Below are 24532 nucleotides of genomic sequence, written 5' to 3' on the forward strand. Positions count from 1 at the left end.
GCCATGCTCCCCCGGCGGACCCCGGGGGCGGGGCCTGCGTAGCGAAGGGCGGGGCGTCGTATGCAAATCGAGCGCCCTGCCCGCAGGGTGCCGTGGGGCGCACGCGCATTCTGCGCCCAGTGGGGAATGGGTCCTTACACAATGCGCTGGGTTCCTTCAATGGGGGGGAGGGGGGAGCAGCGGGGCGGGGTCGGATTTCCAACCAACACCTCCTTTCGCCGCGCTATTGGAGGAGCGGGAGGAAGAGGCGGGACCGGATATGTAAAGAAGGCCGGCGCCGGGCGCGCGGGAGGGGGTGGCCGGTCGGTTGCGTTCGGAGGGAAGCGGCAAGAGCGGGGGCGTGGCCTGTATGCAAATGTAGCGGCGCCTGGCGCGCGCGGGGGGCGTGGCCCGGGTGCAAGTGACCGAAGAGCCGTTTCCCGGCTCCCCCCAACGCTCTCCCTAACATTCCGGCGGCCACGCCCCGCGGTTAAAAGGCGCCGCGCGTGCGCAGTGCGTGGAAATCGGGACTTAGTCTGTTACACAACCGGCTGCGGAGCCAGGGGGCTGCGCTCTCCGTCGCGTTCCGGCTCCGCGCTTCCCCGGCGGCTCGGCTCTCCGCTCCGCTCGGCCACTCGCGCCTTCCGGCATGAGCGGCGACCACCTGCACAACGATTCCCAGGTGAGAGCTCCCTCCGCCCCGGGGGGGGAGCCGCGCTCCCCGGGGGCGCCCGGCCGTTGGGCCCTTCGCTGCCCTCCGGGGTCGCCCCCCGCGGGCCCTCGCCCTCAGCCGGGCGGCGCTGCCCTCCTGCCGCCCCGCCTGCCCCTCCGCGAGCGGCCCCGCGGAGAGCCCTGTCAAGCCGGGCTGCCCCCGCCGTGGCGGGGCGCCCCATCGCCCGACCCCCGTGGCGGGTTTGCGCCGAGGCGGGGCTGGGGGGGGGGGGGGGGGGAAGGGACCCGTGTGCGGCCCCCGCCGGCCGCAGGGAAGGGGGTAGCGGGGGCCGGGGGCAACTTCCTCCCGCCCGCCCGCCCGCCGCGGAGGGCACTGGTGCGGCGGGCTGGTTGTCCCTCGTGTGCCGTTTAATTTTTTGTAAAAACGAGAATTGAGCGGGTGGAGGGAGGGGGGAGAGACGCCCCCGCGCCCCCCCCCCCCCGGGACCCCCCGAGCCGGGACGGCGTTTTCACGGTGTCTCCCTGTCTCCCCTCTCCCGCAGATCGAGGCGGATTTCCGAGCGAACGGTGAGTGAGGCCGCGGCGCCGCCGGCCGCGCACAGACATGGCGTCCCAGAGACTAAGTCCCGGCTCCTCGCTCACCGGCCCCATTGTTCCCATCGAGCCGCCCAAAGCGCCCCTTTGCCGGGGGCCGCGGCCCCCCCCGGCCCCCTCTTCCCCGAGAGGGGGCTACGGAGGCCCCCGATCCGCGCCCATCGGCCCCGCGGCGCCCCCCGTGGCCCCCGATTCCTCCCTGGAAAGTCGCCTTGTCGACGGTCGGGACTTAGTCTCTGCGCCATTTTCTTTTTCTCCTCTGTGCTGTGTGTGTCTTTCTCTGCTTCTCCCCCTCCCTGAGCTGCCGAAAAGGAGCCTCCCGCGGAGGAGCCGGGCACCGATCCGCGGCCCACGGCCCCTTCTGAGCAGGCAGAAAAGCAAAGTTTTTAGCTAAAATAAATCCCCGAGCTGGTTTTTATCGCAGCCTCCCTCCCCCCACTGCTCCCCTGCTCGGTTCCTTTCAGGGAATCCCTCCCTTCCCCTAAAATGAAAGGTGATTGCAACATGTTGCTCTTTAAAGATTCTGCTGCATCCATTTTAAGATCACTCTTCTTTCTTTCCTTGCTGTTTAATTGATGTAACTTTACCTTTTTGGGTGGGGCTTTTTAATTAAAAAAAATAAAAAGCCCACATTAAAAAAAAAAAAGGCAGCGTAGACAATTCCAGAAAGGTAGACAGCATCACTTCGGAAAGTTTGCAAGTTGACTGTTCATTTTGGTTAGAAAGGTTATAGGAGCCCTATTATTTTTTATATGTATGTATGTCTGTATGTATACATAATGATGTTTTTTTAGAAGCCTGATGGCTACCGACTTTTTTTTGAGTGTTGATGCATTTTTCTAGGAGGCAAATTGTTTTCTCCCCAGCTTGGTACATGGCAGATTTTGGGAGGATGGGGGGGGTGTGTGTGGAAGAGGAGGTTAAAAAGACCCTACTTTTGCATGCATGTGTTATTGTCATACTGGTGGGGGTGTCTGAGGAGCGTAGAGCTGTCCCCTAACTGGTGAGATGGTAGAGGACAAAAAGGGTTGAAGAGAAGATACATTAGCTTGGCTGAATGCATCCTTACAGCAACGCTCATTTTCAGCACACCTTTCTGCACAATGTGTGTGTGCCTGGTTGCTTTGCAAGCTACTGCATGTAAATATTTACAGATCCATGTTTGTGTGCTCCCCTCTCTCTATCCATTCATTGGTGTGGTTGTGTGTTTGCAATAGGAGCATGCAGTTTCAAATCTACAGTTTTTGAACTTTTCTTTCAACTCTGAAGCTACAGTAGAGCTCTATGAATAATTCTTAACAGAAGAAAGGGAGGAAGTAGAGTTCCCCAAAAATGCAATAGGAATTCTTGAAAAACCTTACATGTAAGCATGTATTTGAATATTTGTAGCCTTATGCTGCGAAACATTTGCCGAAGGATCGCTTCTATTTAGGGAGAAGTAACCCCTGGAAAGCTTCAGCTACTCACTGATTTAAATAGGGGAAGTGATGCATATTTGACTATTCCATTCCAACTTCTATGAACATCTTAAGAGGGTTTTCCTGCTCCATTGTGACTGTATGCTGCTTTATTTTTATGAGGGTTTTAGGCACACAGCGCTTAAAACTCCTCTAATTTTGGCTTCTACCATGTGTTGGAGAAAGTCATTACACAGATTTAAAATAAGACATCTAGATGGAAAAAGTGCATTACTGGTGAATCAGATGCACCAAACATAGTGGAGGTATTGGTGCTCTTTTCCTCTCATTGTATTTGCCCATTGTATTTATTTTTATGGCTGTCATGAAACATCAGTGAGGCTGATCAGGGGCCCCTAAAATCCAAAATCCTCTTCAGTGATGAAAGGTGTGTGTAACCCTGTTAGTTCTGTAAGAGAATAATGCTGTGTAGACACTGTCCTCTCCAACCTTGTGACCAAGACTGATATTCCTGAAAACCTGTCATCTCCATTTGCTCTGAGGTGTTTTTTCAGGCTTGTTTCCTCTGCACAGGAGTACCTTGCACTTTTGTGTCAGAACTGTCACACACTGCTCTGAGAATATCAGTTCTCTTTTAGGCATAGGTGAGAGCTCTAGCTCTTATTCTTCTTTTGATCCTATTTAGTGGCAAAGATGAGGAGGGGGTGGTAGGAATCTCAAATTTATCCAGCTGTTTAGAGTTGGTTTGTACTTTGATTATTGTCAGACAGCTCTTACAGTAGAGCCAAAGTCTCCTTTTAGGCTGCCTTTCCCTTTACATTAAGGGGAAGGGAAGGTTTGTTGCTGGTACTGATTAATTTTAGGAGTTGAGTGTACCAGCAGTAAACAGTTCTGTTAATAAAGAGTGTTTTGGGTGACTTCTGGATATTGTATTAATGATAGAATAACTTAAGCACTTTGAAGTTTCCTGTTGTTACAAATATCTTTCATATCTAGGTCAATGGACATACTACTTTGGGTTTTGAGCACACAAGATGTTGCAACTGAAGTAAGGGGGGTGGGAGTGGATCTATTCGATGATTGCAGGTCACCAAGGAGCACCCTGATTGTAGCTAGGACCCTAGGTCTGATTAGACACCCGTTTTGTTGGGAGTGGAATAGTATTAGGTGTGAGAGAGGATGCCAATTGTAAATGTGCATTGCTGGCTATTTCTTGTCATTAAATAGCCAGATCACTCTAAGCAAGAGTGTCCTGGGCAAATTTCAGCTTGGGTAAATTGCATTGCATCTGAATATCCAGATTGTCCCTCTTGTTTAATTTGTCTGTAGTGGGTGTTTTTTTCACCTTAACTATACTTTCAGTGGCTGTACATGCTGCAGAGACTTTTCGATGTCCTGTTGTAGCAGTGGCTCTTTGCAGGCCATCCTGAGAATAATATTGTACTGAAACAGCAAGCCTTTTTCAAGTTCCATCCTCACAATCTGCAGCACTGTAGAAGGGAAATGATAGTCGAAAGCTGTCATCTCTAAGTACAGCTTGATCATTAAGAATAGCCTCTTTTTAACAGGTGTGAATTTTAAGTCACAGCTACAAACTCTTGAGGGAGGATCTTTTTTCTTCCCCTCTGCCTTTTCCTCAGTAAGCTGCAAATCACTTCAGATGCAAAACCTGTTTGGATTCTGTTTAGTTTAGCCTGTAAGGTTTGGAAGTTCAACTATAACAACCTTTACTACAGCAAACAGTATTGAGACTAAAAGGAATTTATCTTGACTTTCAGTTCTCTTGTGTTTGCAGAGTGCAACAGATAAAAATTATTTTTGTTTGCAAAATAATAAAAATCGGTCCAAAGCTACTAAATTGCACTAACTGTAAAATGCTTTTCGTGCTATTCCTGCAGTATAACAGAATGTGTTGGCAGTCAGTCCATGAACAGAACTTCTGTAAAATTCAGCACCCTTTTATATAAAAAGTTAAGTCAGCACCCTAACCAATGTTTTTCCTCTGGTTGAGTTGACCAATAATGTTCAGATGCAATTTGAAGCCAATATCACTGTAGCAAATGTTAGAGTATATTAACAGGGCTCAAGTGTGAGTGTGATTGCCCAGCGTCATAGAAATAGCTTCCAGAAGTCAAACATGCTAGAATTAATTGCTTTAATAGTAAATTTAAGGGGGGGGGGGGAAGCAATTGCTGTTCTTGCTTCTGTAGCTTATCAGAAACTGACAGGCTTTTATGTTGTCTTGTGCATTCATATGGCAGGTTTGTATATCGGGGCAAAGATGTGAAAGGGAGTGAGCAAGACAGAAATTAAGTTACTTTGCTCAACAAGACAAGAGTGCTGAGCAAATGCCTTGCAAGTTATGCAATTTCAGCACCTGTTTTCTCTTTTGCCTTAAGTCCGTGTTTCATATGTTTCATTTACGGTGAAAGAGCTGGGCACTTAGAAGGTGGAGGCGAACAGAGAGGGGGGGGGAATTTAAATACTAACAAACTTAAAAGCAGCAAACAAGAACTTTAAAAGCAAGCAAGCAGACAAAAAGAACCTTAAAATTTCTTAATGGATTTGAAATAGTCTGCTGAAGACTAGATTTGTTCCACTTGCCTCTGCTTAGTTGGTGTCTTCTGGATGTGGGAGATTATTTTTCTTGAGCACAGGGCTGCTGCTGACATAGGGCTCTGTGTACTGTAGTACTGTTGTTACAGCCACTCTACTAAAAAAAACTGATGAAGTTAGGAAGCTTGAAGCCAAACTCTTGTGCTCTGTATCTTGCACACGTCAGGGCAAAACTGTCTTCACGTTCCCTGGGAGCATGATGTCATCAGTATTTTAAAATGTCAAATGTTTGGCTGGTGTTCCAAAGGACAACAGGTAGTTAATGGTATTTAGAAACAGATTGGTATCTCCACTGAAATTTTTCTTTCCCTTTTTGTGATACATGGATGTGTGAATGTTAAAGAATGTGACTTGTTCCTTCCAACTCGAGCTTTGAATGGCTCCCTGCCTTCGCTTCCAAACCGAGGTGGTCAATGAGCTTGTATTGTAAGAAGTGCTGCCCACAGCCTGTACTCAGAACAATAGTTGGGTCCTTTTAAGTTAAGAAATTGCTTGTCTCTGCTATTAAAAGTATTTAATATTAGACTCCACTTCCAGCAAAATTTCGTTTTGTTCCGGCATTGGTTTTTTTAGTGCTTTCTTCACAGCTATCTGGTGCAGAGGTCACAGAATGTAACAGTGTAGCTTTCCTAAAGGAATCTGCAAATTGTTACAAATGAGAATACTCTGCAGTAAGTTGATCACTTCTGACACGTCTCAAATGCCAGGTTTAGGTAAAGCTAGTGAAAAGTGAATTAAAATACTGTTGGTAAGATGCTCTTAAATATCAGGTGCCACATGAGATGTTTTTGGTTTTTTGCCCAGGAGTAGCCTCAGAATGGCTTTACTAAAGACTTTGAGGTCTGTTGTGTTAATTGTTTTGACACATTCAGCATTCAGGTTAAAACTTAATGGGCGTCTTGTGGGAGTGGGGAGTTGAATGCATTCCTGTTATCTGCAGCCACTTCTGTTTTTGTTAAAACTCAGCAGAATTACCTAAAAGGGTTGAAGGTCTGTTTTGGTGGCTAACGGCCCATACACTTCCTACTTTTAGCAAATTTTCATAAGATGTTTGCCCTTTAACTGCAGTGTTAGGAGATATCTTTTATTAACCTGTTATCACGGCTGCTTTCTAAAACATTAGTTTTAGCTGTGGAACCAATATTTATGCAAAAGTGAGAATTTTTACATGGCTTTACTTAAACAAGGCACACAGTTCATTAAAGGATTCAAACACAAATTCAGATTTAATTTCAGTTACAACTGTGGCTTTAGATATTTGTTGGATAGTTCATTGAATTCCAACTGCCTAAGTTGCACTGTCAGCAGAAACTGCAATAATATGTAATTATAGCAAGTACTTAACATCTCATTGACTCAAATTCCTCTGTTAATGATTTCACTGAGTTCCTGTTAAAGTAATACCTGCTGAAATAGCACAAGTCACTGCCCTATTAAAGAAAGACTGTATGAGATCCTTACTTGCGGTGTAAATTGTCATAGATCTGCTAAAATCAGCAGAGTTCTGACAGTTTCTGGTTTTCTGTTATTGGGTTGAAGGGATGGACTTTAATGATACAGTGACTTTATTTATGAAAAGGATAATTTAACATAACAAACCACTGCAGATTTTTTTCTATAGTTTTTCAAGATGGGATAGTTCCTCTTTCAACCAGCTTGAGCTGGTTGTGCTAATATAATTTCAGATATCCTTGCAAGATGTGCAGTCATTCAGAAGTATTTATTAGCTTATTAGATTGAATTGCCTTTGCGGCTGGTAGTTTTATAGAAACTGTCCCAAGTTTTATAGAAAACCTCATGCTCCACATCATGGGGGTGGAATAGTATTTAGTATTACATATTCCACTGCTACCTGCATTTTTAAACAATTAGGTCTTAGGTTTGCAAATCTGGGAGAGAATATTCACTGCAGAAACTCATGTTTATCACCTTGCTTTTCTGGGGCTGTTTCATTTGAATGAGACAGCAGCATATGACAAATATGCCCATCCATGCCTTCTCCCTGTGTGACTATCAAGCTCTGAGCTGTTTAGCACTGTCAGCATTTAAATAGGTATCATCATTAGATTTCAAAATGTTTTCTCCTGTTAAGAGAACAAGAGAAAGGGTACAGACTTGCTGTTGTTTCAGCAACGTGTGAGTTTATGTTGCTGACCTGCTTTTCAAAACGAAGGGCTAGGAAATCACAACTTAAAAACAAGTTGTTAGCTATGATAGAACGGTTCCTTTTAAACAGTATTCCCAGTTGCTGCTGTCCTTACTCTGGTATTAACTGTCTGCTCTAGGGATCTCCTATTAAAAATTCCCACCACATGTGCCTCTGGTCGCTCCCACTGTCTGTCACTGGTTTAACATTTGAATTAATACAGTGTTTAAGTGCTGTGCTGGGCAGAGCAGAGAGAGCCTTTTCTGCTCTATGGCTCCTGCTGTTTAGTAGTTCAGCTGAACAAGCTGTAGTGTTGGTTTCTGAGTATGCACAAGGCTATAGCATTTTTAACACAACATTCATTCAAAATGCACTGGCTGACATCAATACTAAATAATTCCAGTGGATTTAATCAGATTTATACTTAGAAGTTTTTCCACCTCAAACATTAGCTTTTTTTAATAATAACCATAAAGAATAACAGTGAAGTTGCAGTAGCATATACTGGTGTCACAGTGAGACGGCTTTCAAGAGGTGATGTAAAAAAAGAGGTAAAGTTAATGCTTGGAAGTTTCTGTTGGCTTTAGAAGGGTCAGTACATGTACATATTTTCAAATTGAGATTTGGATTCTGAATTTTTCTTTGACAGCTACTTAGCTGATGAGCAAGTGAGAGCTCCAGATCCAAGAATGAAGGTGAAAGGAATCGAGATTGCAGTCAGTCTTCCCAAAGCTGTTATTTTGTAACACATACTTCACATCAATGTTTGATGACCTTTTCTTTCTTTCTTTTTTTTTTTTGAGAAAAAGTATTTTGTTAAACCTCCTTCTGTACTGCAGTGTTGGCAGGAAGGGTGATATGAAATATAATACAATGTTTTTGCCCGTTCTTGCAATAAACAATGTTCTGGGAGATTCTCTAGCAAAACCAGTGGAGATCACCAGATTTGATCCACTTGGGGCAGTAGGAGACCTTGGCCATTAACAAGTAATGATAGAGATGGAGGGGGATCTGCAGTGAGGAAAGATGTGCAGAGAAGGGACAGCATTTAGAGTATGTATTGCCTGTCATAAATTCGCTAGTGTTTCTTTGCAGAGGTGCAGTGATGTATTCCATCATCCCCTGGCTTCTCTGGCTGCTAGAATAACATTTCTGAGTGGAAAAGAAGAAATAGCCAAACAGCCCACATGAATACTACATTACATACTGTTGTTTCACCCTATGGAAATTTCCTTTGTTCATAACTGTTACTGAAATCCCAGTGACTTCACTAGAAGGCAGATCCAGTAGTAGTTCAGCTTAGATACAATCTGTACTGAAAACTGCTGTGCATTTGAAAACTGCTAGTTTCCAACATGGAGTCACAAGGAAAGACAGCACTGAGCATGCCTTCCTCCTGCCTTGGAAATCTTTGGAGTCAGGGGTTGGAAAATATCTGAAATGCATATCTTGATGGGATGGGGGCAGTGTAGGCTCAAATATCAGAGGCATAATGGGAAAGTTTAGTGTAGTTACTTGTCATTCAGCCTCAGCAGACAATACCTGTTCAAGAAAAAAAAGTATCTTTGTCTCCATTTAAACTACATAAATCCCTTTAAGTTTGAAGAAAATAATCTGTGAAATTGGGATGGTTGCAATGTAAAGAGGGGATACATCAGGATAGTGGGATATTGTTTTAACAGAGGGATCCTGTCAATCTCTTAGTGCTCAAAGTTGCTTTCCACAAAGCTGCTTATTGGAAGGTTTATTTTGATATTTTAGCAGTGTTTTTGACTATCCCTCCCATGGATGTATTTGCGCATGCTCATGAGCTGTTACCATATTGCTTCTGTGCAGTTGTGAGGTGTGTGGTTGTGCAGGTATTTACTTTTTACCTCATACACCTTCATCAGCAAGAAGAGGGTTTTTTAGGGTGTGTTATAGAGAGAACGGCTTGCTTCTCTAGGAGTGTCACAAAGCGCTGAGGCTCATGGTGCCCACTGGAAAATGTAGATTTGCTCCTTTGCAATTATGTCCTACATAGATGGTTGCCTGTTAAAGACAGATGGTCATTCATGGAATTCAGCTTTGAAGCAGAAGGATCCTGTAGTTAGGAGTATCTTTCCATGAGTGAGAGAGTGATTTCTGCCTCAGGAAAGCTTGGAAAGTTCTCGCAGCTTCACCAGTGTGTTTTGGTCAGTCTGTATAGCTCACCTTTGGTGAGGTCATATGTCTGTCTCCTTTAAAGCCCTACTATATAGTGAAGATATGCTAGCTGTGTGTGTGCTGTTTCTTGTCAGCTGTGGTAAGTAGACGTACCGCGTTTTAGCAGGTAGTACGACTTCATTTGTGGGAGAAACGCTCTTACATCCTCAGCTGAGACACAGTTCTACTTCTTCAAAATGTCCCTTACTTTCCTATAATGCTATTTTATAAAATCTTTATGGAGTAAGAAAGAATAAAATCTTGTGTCTTCCTTTTACTACTTGCTGCTTATTCTGAAATCCTAATTGTTTATTTGCAGCATCTTACTAATTTTTGCAGCAAACATCTGGGACCTCACTAGCAGAGAATTATGCATTGTTAGTTATGGAATAAGCGATAGGAAGAAATGAAATACGAGGTCTCTTATTCAACATGAGTAAGACTGCATATAGCTTGTCCTGTTTAAAACCCATTGGGCTAATGCACGAGCACTGTTTTTCTGGCTGCTCTGGAGTGAGCTTTCCAAATGCTTTAACCTTTGAAGTGTTGGGCCTCTTCCACTAGTCAGTGTAAACTGCATGGATATGGAAGTTGTCTTGTTTCCATCCAAGTGTCTGTAATTTTGCAGCTGGAAGAAGTGTGCAGCAATCTCTAAATGGAATAATTTTCACAAAATTTTAAAGGATTGTTCTGGTAGATATAGACCAGAGACACAGCTTCACGGTAAAGAGCAAAGAAAATAATGGGAATGGAACAATGCCTAAGTATAGATAGCTTTTTAATTTGTCCTGGCAGTTGTTACTTACTCTGGCCACTTCTGATGCATGAGCATATAAACTTGCAAAGTGTTATCGAGGACCCATTTTCTTCTGTTATTGCAGCTTTTCTTCTGTTGAAAGATAGAAGGTCATTTAATTTCATTTTGAATTGAATGGCAATTGTTCATTTTTCCTTTGTATGTAACATGGGAAAGATGACCTGTATTCCAGGACCAGGGTGATGTACTTTAGTTGAACTTTTTTACTGATGGCAGTGCATTACTGCTCAAGTCTTATATTGCAATATTTGACCAAGGGCCAGACTTGTCAAAACAGCTGCTCATCTTCCTCTGAGGTTGCAGTTTCTTGCTTTAGGGACATGGTTTGAGGTGGTTTGAAAAAACCTTGGGGAGGGTGTGGGGAAACAGTGGGCACTCTTTTGTTTATTCCTCTGAAATATAGTAAGTTAATCTTTAGTAAGTGTGTGCTGTGGGTTTTTAGGTATTGAGAGAGTTGAGAAACATGTTGTGGAGTTACAGCTGCAGTGCAGAGGTTACTGAAGTTTGGATAGTGTAACTGAGAGAGGGGTCTATTTTTGTGGTTTCCATGCAGAGTTTTATGAGGAGGAAAGTACAAATGGTGGCAGGGGATGCCTATCACACAGATTGTGACCTGAGATGGTTTGGACACCTGATAATCAGATATGAGTACTATGTTCCTTGATCGGTTTCTGGTAGATGTGAGTCAGAGGTGAGCTCTTTCTGTCCTTGGAAAGATTAGTGGTAAGTGAGTTGACAATTCCTTACTCCACGTTCTGGTTTTGTGTGATGCCATCTTGCCGGCTGTCAGCATAGTCTGCATTGCTTTGTGTGCTTGGCAGCCGATGGGAAGGTGGAGGTTTGAATATGAAGAGAGATCTTTTGAAGCCGAGGGCAGGAAGCACAGGGGAGGGACACTCTATTACATCTGGACGCTACGCCTGGGATTAAGGTCCTTTGTGCTATATGTTGTTATCCTGTCCAAAGGCCGTACTGCCTAAACAGGCAACACAGTGGGAGACGGGAGTATTAAGCTCTTCTTAGAGGTAGAGAACAAGAACAGAGTGGGAGGAAGTGACTTCTTCCAGCACAGAAATAGATATAAAGCTGTCTGGCTAGGATGAAGGTCCAATTCCAACTCGGACTTTAATTTTCAATTTTTAATTTTTCTCTCAAGTTGGAGACTGAGATACTTAGGGCAGGCCAGTACAAAGAAAAAAAAAGCTTGTGTAGTTTTAGCTTATGTTGTTGTACTTTTTTCCTTAAATGCGGCACTCGTCCCAGGAGCTGAACCCTGCTCTTTCTGTGGTACTAAATCATCTCACAAACACTAAGATACTGCACGTTGGATTTTTCAGTTAGTAGGACTGCTGGACTGGCTGTATGGAGCAGTAGCTTCCTGGTCTGTGCGCTGGGTTCTGGTGTCAGGTATTTATCAGGCTAGTCTTGCACCATATGGGCCACTTGGTTTGAATGTCTCCTAACTATGCCTTGAGCAATAGGAAGAGCATCAACACGGCATGTTATGCCTTCTGCCAGTTTGAGAATCCTAGCAAGTGTATGAGTAAGATCAATTATTGGAGAGATAAAACAGCTGGGATGGGCGGGTACCAGTTTTAACTTGCCTAAGAAGGTACACGTACAAGTTAGACAAGCGCTCTCCATTTTAATCCGGCCTTTTGGGGAAACTGGAGGCAGGAGCCCTTTGGAGAGATCCATGTGAGGGTATGATTCATTACAACACAAGCAGCATGTACAAAATGGAGGGATGGAGCAGCACTAATGACGTACTCTGAGGTTTGTGCTCTAGAGTTAATGACCACCAGATGGGGAATGAAAAGCTGCCTGCTCCTCTTTTGAGGACTGAGAATGTCACTGACGCTGTTAAAACGTGTTACGTCTGTCGTAACACTTGTGAACAGTAAACCCCCTGATGTAGGGATCAGAGGAAACTTTCCTTACAAGCGTTTCCCCTTTAGTGCATAGTTTTTAGCACTGTTTTTGACTGAAGATTAGGTTCCTTTAGTTTGGTACCAGTACACATTAGAAAGAGAGGGCAAAAAGACCTGAGTGCTTTCTGGCAGTTGAAGAAATAAGGTGCAAATTATTTTCCAGCACACAAGTGTAAATTGGTGGATCGAGAGCAATAGGTTCATGTCAGTACAAATTCAATGCGAGATATGGACAGCTTTTAACAAAAGTGACTTTGATATTTCTGCAGGACTTCACAATCCTGTTGTACGTGCCATCTTGTTCTAGCTTTTGTAGCAAAGAAACACGGGCACAAATCAGAGTCGGAATACTGCTGCTCTTAGTTCTGCTACTTGCAAGCTGTCATACTGGAGCTCTTCAGGTGCTTAGGTTATTTTGTCTTGCTCCAGCAGATTGAAATACTGCTCCAGCTGTCCAGAATATCTTTGCTAATGAATGTGGGTTACATGTGTTTGCAAGAGCCTTTTTCACTTTTGATTTCTTGTGTCTTCCTTGTGTTCTTCGACTCCAAAGCCAGGAAGCCTTCCTGAGGAGCCAGCATCTTGTCTGAGTCATAATATTATAGCTGTATGTCGCTTGTATTTTAGTAAGGAAGCATAACCAAGCTGTCTTTAAAATACCTGTTTTTATGAATAGTTACAGTCTCCTAATTTAAAACATTTTTCCTGGAGTCGATAGCTGTCATAAACAATTAACCTTTTCCTTTTATCATCAAATGAGGTTGTTCAGCATCACCTGTATCTAAAGCAAAGTTATCTCTAGGTTTTAAACTATACTGTCTAGATGTAAAGACAAGATGTGACTCCGGGCTCGCTCGATGCTATACACTTGGCATCTTTCGTTGGCAGCGTCTGGTCTTGGGAGTGCCCAGCGCAGTGTGGTTTGATTGACCAGACTGTAGCTTCTCTTGTGGTGGATGGAGACAGGGCAGTTAGCAGTGTCTGCTATCCCAGTAATTTAATTCTTAAATTGAATATTATGCAAAGACAGAAGCACTGAATTGATAACATCCCATCAGTTTCTTCTTTCATAAATAAAGGTGTAAAGCTGTTGATCTGCAACTTTTCCCAGCACTTGCCTTCCCTGCCTAACACGTCTGCTCCCTCCTCCCCCAGCCCTCTTATTGAGACTTTTGTCTCGTTAGCTTATGGTACTCCTGTCCCTCCTTGCTGAAGTGGTCACCTGTCTGTAGAGGAAAAAGGTGAATGTATTGTTGAACTATGGCCTGCATTAAAGCATTCTGTCTGTCTCTATGTTCATGAGTACGCAACTCTTACAGCACTCATTCTGTTCAGTGTTTGGCTTTCAGGGATCTGATAGATTTTTGCTCAGAGCTGCTGGTGCTGCCTTTGCCTGCGGTCTGGATCTGTTCCATGTGCAGTTTAGCAAGCTGCTTACATCTGGTGTTGATAGTAGGGATGGCTAGTTCAGGAGGTGGCTTGGATCTTTCAGGAACTGATCTGTTCTTGGGCTTTGCCCATAACTTGTATGTGTACGTGGTTAAAATGAGAAAAGAGGCTAATCCCCTGGCCATGTTCATTTCCGAAAGATCAGGAGGAGGTTTACAAGGCCTTGGTGCACTGAAGTTACTTCTGTAGGTGTATGTCTTAAATAGATTGCCTTATAGAGAAGCTGTGAAACACTGTTTTGTGAAATGAGTCCCCTCTAGTGGTATTTCCGAAGATAATGAGAGAGTGCTCAAAACAGATGTGAACCTTGTTTGTTAAATTAAGTTCCCGTATTTCGCTGCTCCCTGCACTTTGTAAATATCCATCTCCCCCGCCCCGCCCAGCAGAGGAGCCTCATGCTCTAATCCAAGGTGACAAGACTTAAAACCCAAAGGGAACTTGTTAGCATGTAGTTCAAGCAGTCCTCCTTGCATAACATAGATGTGTTTGTGATTTGGGAGGGCAACAAATTTGAGTTTTGTTTTTATGAAGATGTCCTGGAGAAGAAGTTTGCTAACTTGCACATGGCAAATATTTACCTTTTTGAATGGAACTGAAATAAATATGTGGGGTTTTTTTTATTCTGGGATTTCGTAGTGCTTTTTTGTGTGTATTAACAGTTCAATCTCAGCAAAGTTGTGAGGTTTATCTTTGGCAGTTAACACAATTGGAGGATACAGTCAGTGAAGCCTTCACTTTGGTTGTTCTTTCCCCATACAGTAAAAAGTATTACAAAATTTAGTTTTATGTGGACCACAAACAAGTATAATGTGTGTGATGATTTTTTTTTCCATAGTGTCTTTGAAGACTGGGAAGGTAAGTTTTCCGCTAGCTTTCGTTTTGGAAAAGATCCAGTATTCAGAAGGGCTTTTCTCTAAGCACTTTTGAAGTGTTTGAAATCTTAAAAATGAATGAGAACTTGTAGCTTTTCTATGCATCTCGTAGGCTTTTTATTTCCATGTTTTGAAGTCAGTGTAGTTTGGTCAGGAAATTCAACTTGGTCAGTGACACTTGCTCAGTTCTTCATCACTTAAGCTTTTATTTCTTAACTTTTTAACCCCTCTTCCTGCCCAGTCTTAAATATCAGAATAGTACGTTATTAGGCAGTGTTCGTACTGTTTTGTTAACTACATGTGATTTCCTAAATCCTATGATATGAAATTTTTCATGTAACATGGAGAACTAAATTCAGATCAGATTACTTAAGGCAGACTGGTACTCCTGAAGGGTGTCAGTACAGAAACAGATTGTTGAGGATCCTTGTATAGTGGGAGTCGGATGATATTTCCTCCCTGTTGGCCACTGCTGTTTTGTCTTGTATTTAATCATTACCAAAATTACTTCTGTGTGTCAGATGTGTATATAGTTCATAAAGCAACTTCTAAAGCATTCCTTGATGAAACAAATGCAGGCTGACTTAATGTTAAGTGTGCACTTTTTTTTTCCACTGTAGTGGGCTTATCTTTTTCTGAGAACTTGATGAACTCTTACTGCTTGGTGTTAGCAAATTCTGTCTCCTTCCTCTACTTGTCTATGGCTATTGCCCTCGCTATAAAAAGTGCAGCTTTTTTATATCAGGGTAGCTGTCTCGCTGTAAAATGCTAACAGACAAGACTGCAGTAGTTTTTACAGTGACTGTGGTGGCAAAAAGTGTCTCATTTTATATTTTTACCTCAAGGTAACTGTTACTTTAAAAAAAAGTCTTCCATTGTGAAAACCTGCTGTCAGTGTTGGACTGTTCTGGTCATACAGCACACTCTGGAGTAGGGACTACTGAATTATTTCTTATCTTAAGGTTTAACTCAGTCTTGTCTCCAATTTGGGGTTTTTAGAAATACAAGGTCACTAGAAGTGAAAAGTTACTTCTATGGTTGGTTATCATTTGTTTTTCAATTTTATTATCTCTTTCCTCCAAGGGGATCTTGATCTGTTCTTTGAACCTGTTAGTTTGGGGAGTGGAATGTGAAGTTAAGCATCTCATCTCATTTACTGATTCTCGGAATAGATTATATGCATTCATTCTTATGGTACTAGGGCTACTCATCATGTGCTTTCTCACAAGCTTTTATTAATACATGGTGGTAGCATTAAGTAAAGCTTAAGACTCCAGTATTCCAATATCACTGTACTTTCAGATCTCATAATATCAAGTAAAGCTGATCACACATCAGTCAGTTATGATCACAGGAAAAACGAGAGGTTTTTCTGGTCTGCCTCAGGCTGGGCTACAAGAAGATAGCTGCTAACTGTAAAACAGATCCGAGTTGAAAAATAAAAGCTACACTTTACAACTTTACATGCATTTCACTTATGCCATTCTTAACTCAAACAAGTTGAGTGTATCCAGATATTGCAAATTTGGAAATCCCTGGGGCTGTTGACAAAGACTGCTGCTGTTTCAGATAAAGCAGAACTTACTGTGAAGGATGAGAGCATTGTCTTCCTGCCACTGGGTTCGTGGACAGTGCTTTCGCCCCCAGAAGTTGTGTTGTCTAGCTCAGGCTTGAAATGCATTGGCAAGAAAGGATAGGAGAAAAATGTACAAATACTGTTCTAGCCTATTTGCATTGGAGCAAACCAACTAAATCAGCTATAGTGGCTGTGGCTCTTAGGATGGTGTTACTCCTCAATGTAAAATTCATATTAAATTTTAATATATGAGTGTACTTAATTTTGACTCTTATAGGAATAATAAGAAACTTTAAAAAATCTGCCTTAATGTAATAAAACTGGCAGCCAAGAAGCTGTTAAAAAAGGGGTTGCTTTTCCTAGCCTTATAGTTGAATCATGCAGGAATAAATTATCAGTTTTTAAAGATTGTTAGGTGTTCTTATTTCCCTTGTCAGTTCCTGCCATGAAATTAGTAGGTGGAAAAAATATTTTTTAACTTTTCCTTTGGAGCTATGTTATTTGGTTTTTTTTTCATTTTTGGATTGTGTTAAAGAGGGATAAGAAGATTCTTGAATCTATAGGGTTGCTTCTATAGTGCATATTTCTAGCCCTCTCATCAACCAACCTCTTATAAAAATATTTATATAATGTTAGGCTTCATATTCAGAAAAAATGAATAAGTAGGGAGCATGGTCATGTTGCTGTAGTCATAAAGTAAAACATCTGATATGACAGAAGTCATTAGTTAAGCACTTAGAGTTTGAAGTGCAGTGATAACCCAGCTTTTGATGACACTTCGCACCTGCAGTATATTCTCTTCAGTGTAAGCAGCTCATTTAGGGCATATGATAGAGAAGCCAACTGAAAGCTGGAAAGAGGAGGAACAGCTAATTTTCACACTTAGTTATTTCTGCATAGATAAAGAAAGGGTGGGATCTGCTACCCTTAAAATTGGGCACAGGTAAGGGGCAGGGTAACCAGAAGCAATTGCTTCAGTTTCCTTTTCAAGGATACTTCCTTTTTTGATAGACTTTAGATATAAAACAAATTAGGAAAACTTGCTTCATAAGTCTCAGTTGAGGGAGATGTGAGTTTTGGATCTAGAGGGAATCTGACAACTTTGGCTTGTGTATTTAATAGGATTCCGATTTCCATCCAGAGATGCAAATCATTAGGATTTGTGTGGATGTTTTTGTTTTGTTTTTTAAGGTAATGTATTGGGTGGAGCTTTTCTTAATTTAAGAAGTTAAGATTTTATTATGCCTGTTCAGGTAAGCACAGCATATTAGCCTGCATAACAGCAAGCAGGTTACATTTTGCATTCAATTATCTGCATCAGTGTGACTTAATAGTTGCCAGCTAGTGAGACTTGACCTGGATTTAACAAAATAAACAGATTACAGATGCGTAACAAGATTAAAATCAGTGACTTAAAGTAACATTTCCTGCCTGCTGCTTTAAATTGAGGACTTTGAGTGGAATTGGTGCATCTTATCTAGGGGCTGTACCTATTAGCCATTTAGGTATTGCAACTGTAGCATCATGTATTTTAAAATATACTGTTAAAGCTAACGAGACCTATGCCACTGCAAAGGAGATGCTTCTTTCTACATCCTCTTTTTCTTCCTTTCAGAAGAGTCATGAGTGGTCTATGAAGTGCAGAAGTCTCAGCTGCCCTTTACCTTTTAGTTACTTTCTTTTGTATTTTGGCTGGAGTAAAGTTTCTTCTTGTATATTAAATGCAACAGTGTCTACTTAAGGGGTTGGGAATTGCATTTCTTCCCTCACCTTGAGAGTAGGTTGGGGCAAAGCTGTCTCTGGTGATAAGACATTTGCAAACAACTGCTGAAATTAGTCTAGCATGGATGAGTGGTCACATACCTTGTCAGCCCTGTGAAAGGAGGTGAAATCAGCCTGTGTCCTTCTGGTGTGCCCACATACTTGAAATAAATGATTGTCGATGAAAAAAAGACATCTTAAATGAAAAAAAGTTGTACTTAGGGAATAAAAAAAAAACAGAGGAAAAAAGTTGGAATCGGGGAGAGCTGCTTCTACAGTGAGGAACCAAATTGTGTGATAAAATTATACAACTTCTTGGTCTTCTAAACTAAACCTTGTCTAAATGAGGACTGTGGAGACCACACGTTGTTCCCAAGCATGCTGTCACCTCAGGCCTTCTCCGACTGCAGCAAGCAGGAGACGAGCACTGTCCAAAGCTGCTTCGTGTTGTGAAGGGAGGGTTAATAAAAGATTTTGAACAAATGCCATTGGAGTGTCTCCTCTGAGGACACTAAACACAGCTCATACTACTCCCATGTGCATAAACTGCGTGTGAGATCCTGGCTGTTGACAGGAGTCTTAGTAATTGACTGCAATTGGAGAAGCAGTTCAATGCGACTGCTCTTTTTGATCTTCTGCGAAGTTTTTGCTTAGGGGAGCCCTTGTTCTGGCTCAAGCCCAGGATAGCCAAACATACCAGGCCTGTCCTTGTGTGCTGTTGGTTTGAATGCAGGCTCTGTTTGAGCTGCTGGTGAGACATCACCCTTGCAGTAGGGCAGTGTCAGGATTTCGGGGAATCTTTACCAACTTCTTCTTAGTGAATTCAAAAATGCTAGTGATTTACAAGAAGTCAGTGCACAGCCAGCAAGTGAAAATATTTCTCATTGATGCCGTTGCAGTGTAATATTCCTGACAACACAGCAGTTCTGCTGGCTAATGCACTTTTTAGAACTGAAACTTTTATTCTTCTTATGCCCCCAAATCCTATCAACCTCTCTCTCTTCTAATATAACTGAAGTTTCCATTGTGCTCTCTCAGGACCAGATATTATAGTTGTTTCTCAGTACTTTTTCCTGGCTCACCTGTCATGGAAGCTTGACTGCATGCAATAAGCAGCTGTTGACTTTGTATCACAAATTATGTTGTTCGCACCTTTCTAATGACGGTATAAAGAGCAGTTGGAGGCGGAAGAACCTTCTGTTGGGGGCAGTGACTCAGGCTATGCGTGGAGTACAGTACACAAAGTTCTCTGCAGTGCGAATGTGTCACAGATTGCACCGAAACATTTTCTTTGCTCTTGACCCAGTCTCCCAAAGTAACTCTGAGCTGTTCCCTGGGCACTTTTTTGTCAAAACCCTCCAGCAGAGGATTCAGCCCACCTGTTCGTGATGTGGTGCAGACAGGAGAACAGTTACTGCACCTCTAGGCTGGGATTCGCTGAGGTGTGAAGGAACCGCGGAGATTTGTCTCAAGAGAAGCTATGCCTGTTTCTCCAGGAGGCTCTGAAACAGCTAACATGGAGAGCAAAAAAAAGCCTCTGATGTAACTGCACTCAGCCGCTGACAAGTAAGTGTTTTGGGCCACATGGGCTTGCACATCCTTCCTGAGAAGGAGAGGGTTGAGATGCAGTCTGTTGTCCCAAAACTTCCACAGCTCGAATTGCTTGGCAAGAACTGTGAAGGAAAAAGGCTTCTACGAACCAGAAAAATAAGGGTTAACTGAGCCATTTTGCTTTGGATTGTGTCGAAGTAAGGGATATGTTATCTCATGCAGTTGGCTGATTGCTCCGAAGTCTAAACAGGACTGTAAATGTTGCAATTGGTAGGCTGTGGAGAGCCCTTCGGGAGAACCAGGGCAGAAGGCAAGCGGAGTTAGGAGGGCCTCGAGTGACCCTGGGCAGTTCCTGTTGTCTTTGCTTCCAGTGCGTAATGTCTCCCATTGTCTTGTAACGAGACGAGGGTGTCTGGCGAGGAGCTGTGCGACAGACTCTGTGCTAAACCTTGGGTCTGTGCTAAAGGTTGGTTGCTTTCTAACTCTCACAGCAAGATAGATCTCTCTTGCATTCAGGGTCTGAATCCCCTTAAATTTTACGTTTCATAATTTTCAACTACTTTTACACTTCTGGATGCTAGCCTGGTCCAATCTTTCTCACCGAGCCTGCTTCTCCCAGCTTACGTCTGTTATGTTACCTGTATTTCTCACAACAGGGAGGAAATTGTGATGTGAATTTGGAGAACGATGGGCTTAGATGCTCTGGTAGTTGTCCAGTGTTAGTGGATTTAATGGAAACCCGCAGGGAAAACCTGCCTTTAGCTACTACTTTATGCAAAAAAAAAATTTTCCAAAGCTGATTCTCTGTTGTGTGTTCCCCTGGCAACATCATTTTAGATTTCTAAGTCCTTCAGACTCCCTGTTTGTCCTGTATATATGTCTGTTAGCAACTTGCAATACGGATTTGTTTGTCATAAGTGCAAGGCGTTTGAATCAAAAGAGATGAAGAAGCTCAAGCTTGTCACTATTCATTGCTTTTACATTTTGCATTTTGGATCTGGTTGCGTTATTCAGGTGCAGGCAAAGCTGGCTTTGTAATGGGCCACTGGCTGCTACAATTATCTAACTTTCCACTTTTCTATCTTATTTGGACCTTTTCGCTGACCCTGAAAAGTAATTCTGGGCTAGTCTGAGGCAGGAGAAGAAGGAATTCGATGCTTATTGAAAGCAAGACAGTGGTGGAGATGACAACAGCCAGAAGAGAAGCAGACGTATACCATGTAAACTTCCACACGCTTTCAGTACAGCTTTTTTTCTAGAGTATCCTAGGAGAGTCCCAAGTCCCGTACTGCTCCTTCAGTGGACTTTCCCTCAGCAGCGTTCTCGGCCTAATTCTGGGCTCCTGTTATGCAGAGCTGTGGTGGGTGACAGCTTGTGAAGCTATCAGGCAAAAGTGTATCTTCAGTTCTGCTGCATCAAGATGTGCATGCATGCAGTGCATAGCTTTGTTTATGCATGAGGGTACAAACTCATAAACCAACAGGAAAAAAAAATGCTGAAACTATTTTTAGCCCAGTAAGGGAAGGAAGGAAAGTGTGTTAATATGCAAGGTATTCAAATTTGGAATGAAGGGGGCTATGAAAAATAAATAGTTCTGCTCATGATACAATGTAGCCTTATAAGAATAAATGTCACTAGGGACAAGAACAGGATTGTTCCTATCTTGTTTTCTTAAGAGACTACTCCTGACTTTCCTCTCTTTGCCAACAGCATTTTAAGTTGTACGCTAATGCTGGCAGTTTCCATAAAGTTTTAACTCACTGTTCTGTTTTATTCTGCTTGGTTAATGGGAATATACTAATGGGTTTCATTCTCTGGCTCTTACTTATGCAATTACAGAAGAATGTTTTACATCTTGGGAATCCCTGGAAACACATGGTTCTGTTCACATTGGGTTTTTTTTTCCATTTTTTGAATGCAAATAATGGGTTGAAATTTCATTGTTGCCTCTCAGTTGGGAGCCCTTTGGCATGTATAAGAAGCAGCTATTAATTTAGCCTTTCTGTACTGATCAAGCATGTATTTTTCATGCTTTATAAGGCTTTCCCAGTCTTGCCCTTACGTAGTCTTTTAGTGCAGTTCTGCTTGCAGTGATTTAATGCATTTGCTAAGCAGCAACTAAGATAAGCTGTGGAACAGGCATATCCGAATAAGCCCATCTTTCAGAAGAAACGGAGTAAAAGGTGCTTACAGCTCATTAAAGTTGCTGCTGCTGTCTTTGCTCTCAATTAGTTGTTTTGCTATATACTTTGCTAAAATGCTTGCAATTTCGGGGCTTTCCTAAGGTCAGCATCCCTTTACACCACATAACTCTCTCAATTATTTAAGCATTAATTGCCCATATTGAGAATATTGGGTACCTCTCTAATGGAAGAAAAATGAGGTGCATAGAAAAGAAGTGACTAATCCAAGGTGGCCGAAAGAAATTTGAACAAGGGCTTGAAACAAGTGCACTGAATAATATCAGTGCTTCCCTTTCTGAATAGGCTCTCACAGCATGTCTTGCTTATCTACCTGATTTCTGTAGATTTGCTTAGAGTGATAAAATGCCAGCGATGGCATTTGCTTCAGGTTAATTTCAGCCATTCATGTCCTGGAGGCTTCAGTCACGCAAGATAGGGATGATCAGTCTGTGGTGGGGTTTTTTGTTTTGTTTTATTTTCCACCTGGCCTCCTAAATCAATCCATGATGAGCCCTAAAGTTTGGAAGGGAGAAATGAGTGTAGAGCTTAGCTTGCAGAGTTGGTCTTGTGCCCGCCGTGCTCTCTCTCACTGTTAGCAGTTCTGTCACATTTTTTACCTTTCTTCCTTAGATTGAAGTTGCCCTGGGGTTTCGGTGGAGCAGAAGGTGCGTTAATCTTGTTTTGTAAACTTTGTATTTTAAAATGCTGTGTAAGATCCTTGCTTGCATAACAGAACTCTGCTGAAGAGAAAGTGGAACTTGTCAGGAAGCTCCTAGGGACTATTCTAAAGGACAGAGAAGGGCTGGAGCCGTTTCTTTAGTTATTTATCTCTAAGTATGCCTCTATTCAGATTCCTCACCAAGTCCTTCCATGGGTTTCTTCCTTCCCCTCTGTTGTTCAGCAGCAAAGAATACAGGGCCTTGGGATTACAAGATGAACAAAGAATGCAGCAACTAAGGGGTCTGTCTGGTTGCTGAAGCCAAGTTTCCTAGCACAGTCCTTTTAAGGAAAAAGCCTTAATATCTGTCCCTGTGAGTGTCTTTTGCTTCAAGTAATTGTTGAAATGTGGAGAAGGATTGTGAGGTCATTAATGTCACTTTTTCCTATCAAAAATGCTCTGTTTTCAAGCGTTGAGAGGGCAGAATTGGATGCACTGTTGTGTCATTTGGTCCCACTGTTCTGGCTCAGCCTGGTGGCTTGCTCTTCAGCCTTCTTCAGGAAATGAAAAGTAAAGTCAAAGGATTCTTGCATCCTGAGTAACCATAGCCTGGAAAATAGGTTGACTGATACCTAGTCTGTGATGATACGCTTCTTTATTTGGACCCTTGGAAAGGGAAGAATGCATTCTAGGGGGGTCTTGCTTGATTGATAAAGTTGCTTCCTAAGGAAGGATAAAACACTGATTATTCTGCTGTTCTTTTCCAAACTCCTTTTTCACGAAGCTTCCATTCTTTTTTTCTTCTCTTCTGTGATTGGAAAATGAATGACAGAGGGTCTGAAGCTTCAAAACCTGCTTTGTTCTCCTTGCACTTAGTCAAAATTAATTGAATTGTTTTGCAGCAGAGTATAAAACTTAGGTCTTATTCAGGTTTATGGAAGGAAGCAGTAGATTTCTTTCATAAGCACTGTTAAGAAAATGTCAACCTGATGTCAGCCTATTGCACCTGACCCAGTGATGCACCTGAGGTAAAATAATTTTGTAATAGTGCTGTAACTTTGTTTGCATTTGACATCAGGGATGTAATGAGATTTGGATATAGTTATCTGGTATCTGTGTAATTAAGACCAGGCTGTTTCAGTCTGTAGTATAGGTACGGGCATATTTGTAAAAATTGCAGGCCAAAGGGGGTTTGTAGCAGGGTTTCGCCAGAGATTTCTCTGAACACTGGCAAAGGGTTGCACATCAAGTGGCTTTTAAAAGGTAACCTCATTAAGTGTGGCACTCTAAATGAGCAAGCGAGAGCCCCACAGGCTTGTTTCAATATCACTGTAGTTGTCTTCTTTCTTGAGACCCACTGAAAGCTCGAGTCCTGTTTCTTTTGTTGAATCTCTTGCTTAGGAAGCATTGCTTCCCCAAACTCTGTGTTTCTGTTAGAGCAGATGACATTGTGAATTCTCACTTCCAGTCTGAATTATTCTGATTTAGGTTATGGCTGATGGCGATCCAAATCGTGGGTCTTGTTACTTCCATTTCGGGATTCTGAATATTTTGCAATCAGTTATCGGAGAAATACGGTAGCACAGTAAACAGACTTGCAATGCCTTTCCAGATAAATAGGTCTTACACATAGTCTGTGGTTGCATAAATAGGTCCATTGGGCCAAAAGGTGACTTACCTGGTTTCACAAGGGAAGGTTTTTTTTTAGACCATGATTTTGTGCTCCAGAGTATCATCCAGGATACCACCATCTCTTCTCTCTGAACAATGCCTTCTGGGTGTGTTTTTCTGTTTTTGACATTTCTAATTGCATATGGATGTTTTGTACTTTCTTTCACACCTCCAGTTCTGTTTTCTTTCAGTCTGCCCTGTGTTGCTGGGAAAGGTGTTGCCTCTGATACCTGGGTGCAATTCTGTTTTCTGTCCAATGGTTTTTCTTCCTTTTCTGGGCTTCAGCGATGGTAATCTGTTTAAACAAAGTCCAGATGCTCTGTGCAATCGATTAGTGGAATAACATGATCATACTGTCAGTTCCTACAACAGGGAGGCAAGTATTTTATAAAAATTTAAACCTCTTCCAGATTGGTTAGGTGGGATATTGTACACCCCTTTAAAACTGTTCTAT

General features: G+C 42.4%; 1 protein-coding gene across 1 annotated transcript in view; it reads left to right on the forward strand.

Moving 5' to 3' along the window:
* Positions 1 to 495: 495 nt before the first annotated feature.
* The window catches only part of TOP1 (DNA topoisomerase I), a 69471-nt gene continuing 45434 nt past the window's right edge, over positions 496 to 24532 (forward strand). The window contains exons 1-2 of the mRNA XM_026093000.2: positions 496 to 661; positions 1194 to 1218. Coding sequence (XP_025948785.1) covers positions 629 to 661; positions 1194 to 1218 — 58 coding nt within the window. The 5' untranslated portion in view covers positions 496 to 628. The remainder of the gene's footprint in view (positions 662 to 1193; positions 1219 to 24532) is intronic.

Source organism: Dromaius novaehollandiae, chromosome 16, assembly GCF_036370855.1.
Source record: "Dromaius novaehollandiae isolate bDroNov1 chromosome 16, bDroNov1.hap1, whole genome shotgun sequence".
Taxonomy (NCBI): Eukaryota; Metazoa; Chordata; class Aves; order Casuariiformes; family Dromaiidae; genus Dromaius; species Dromaius novaehollandiae.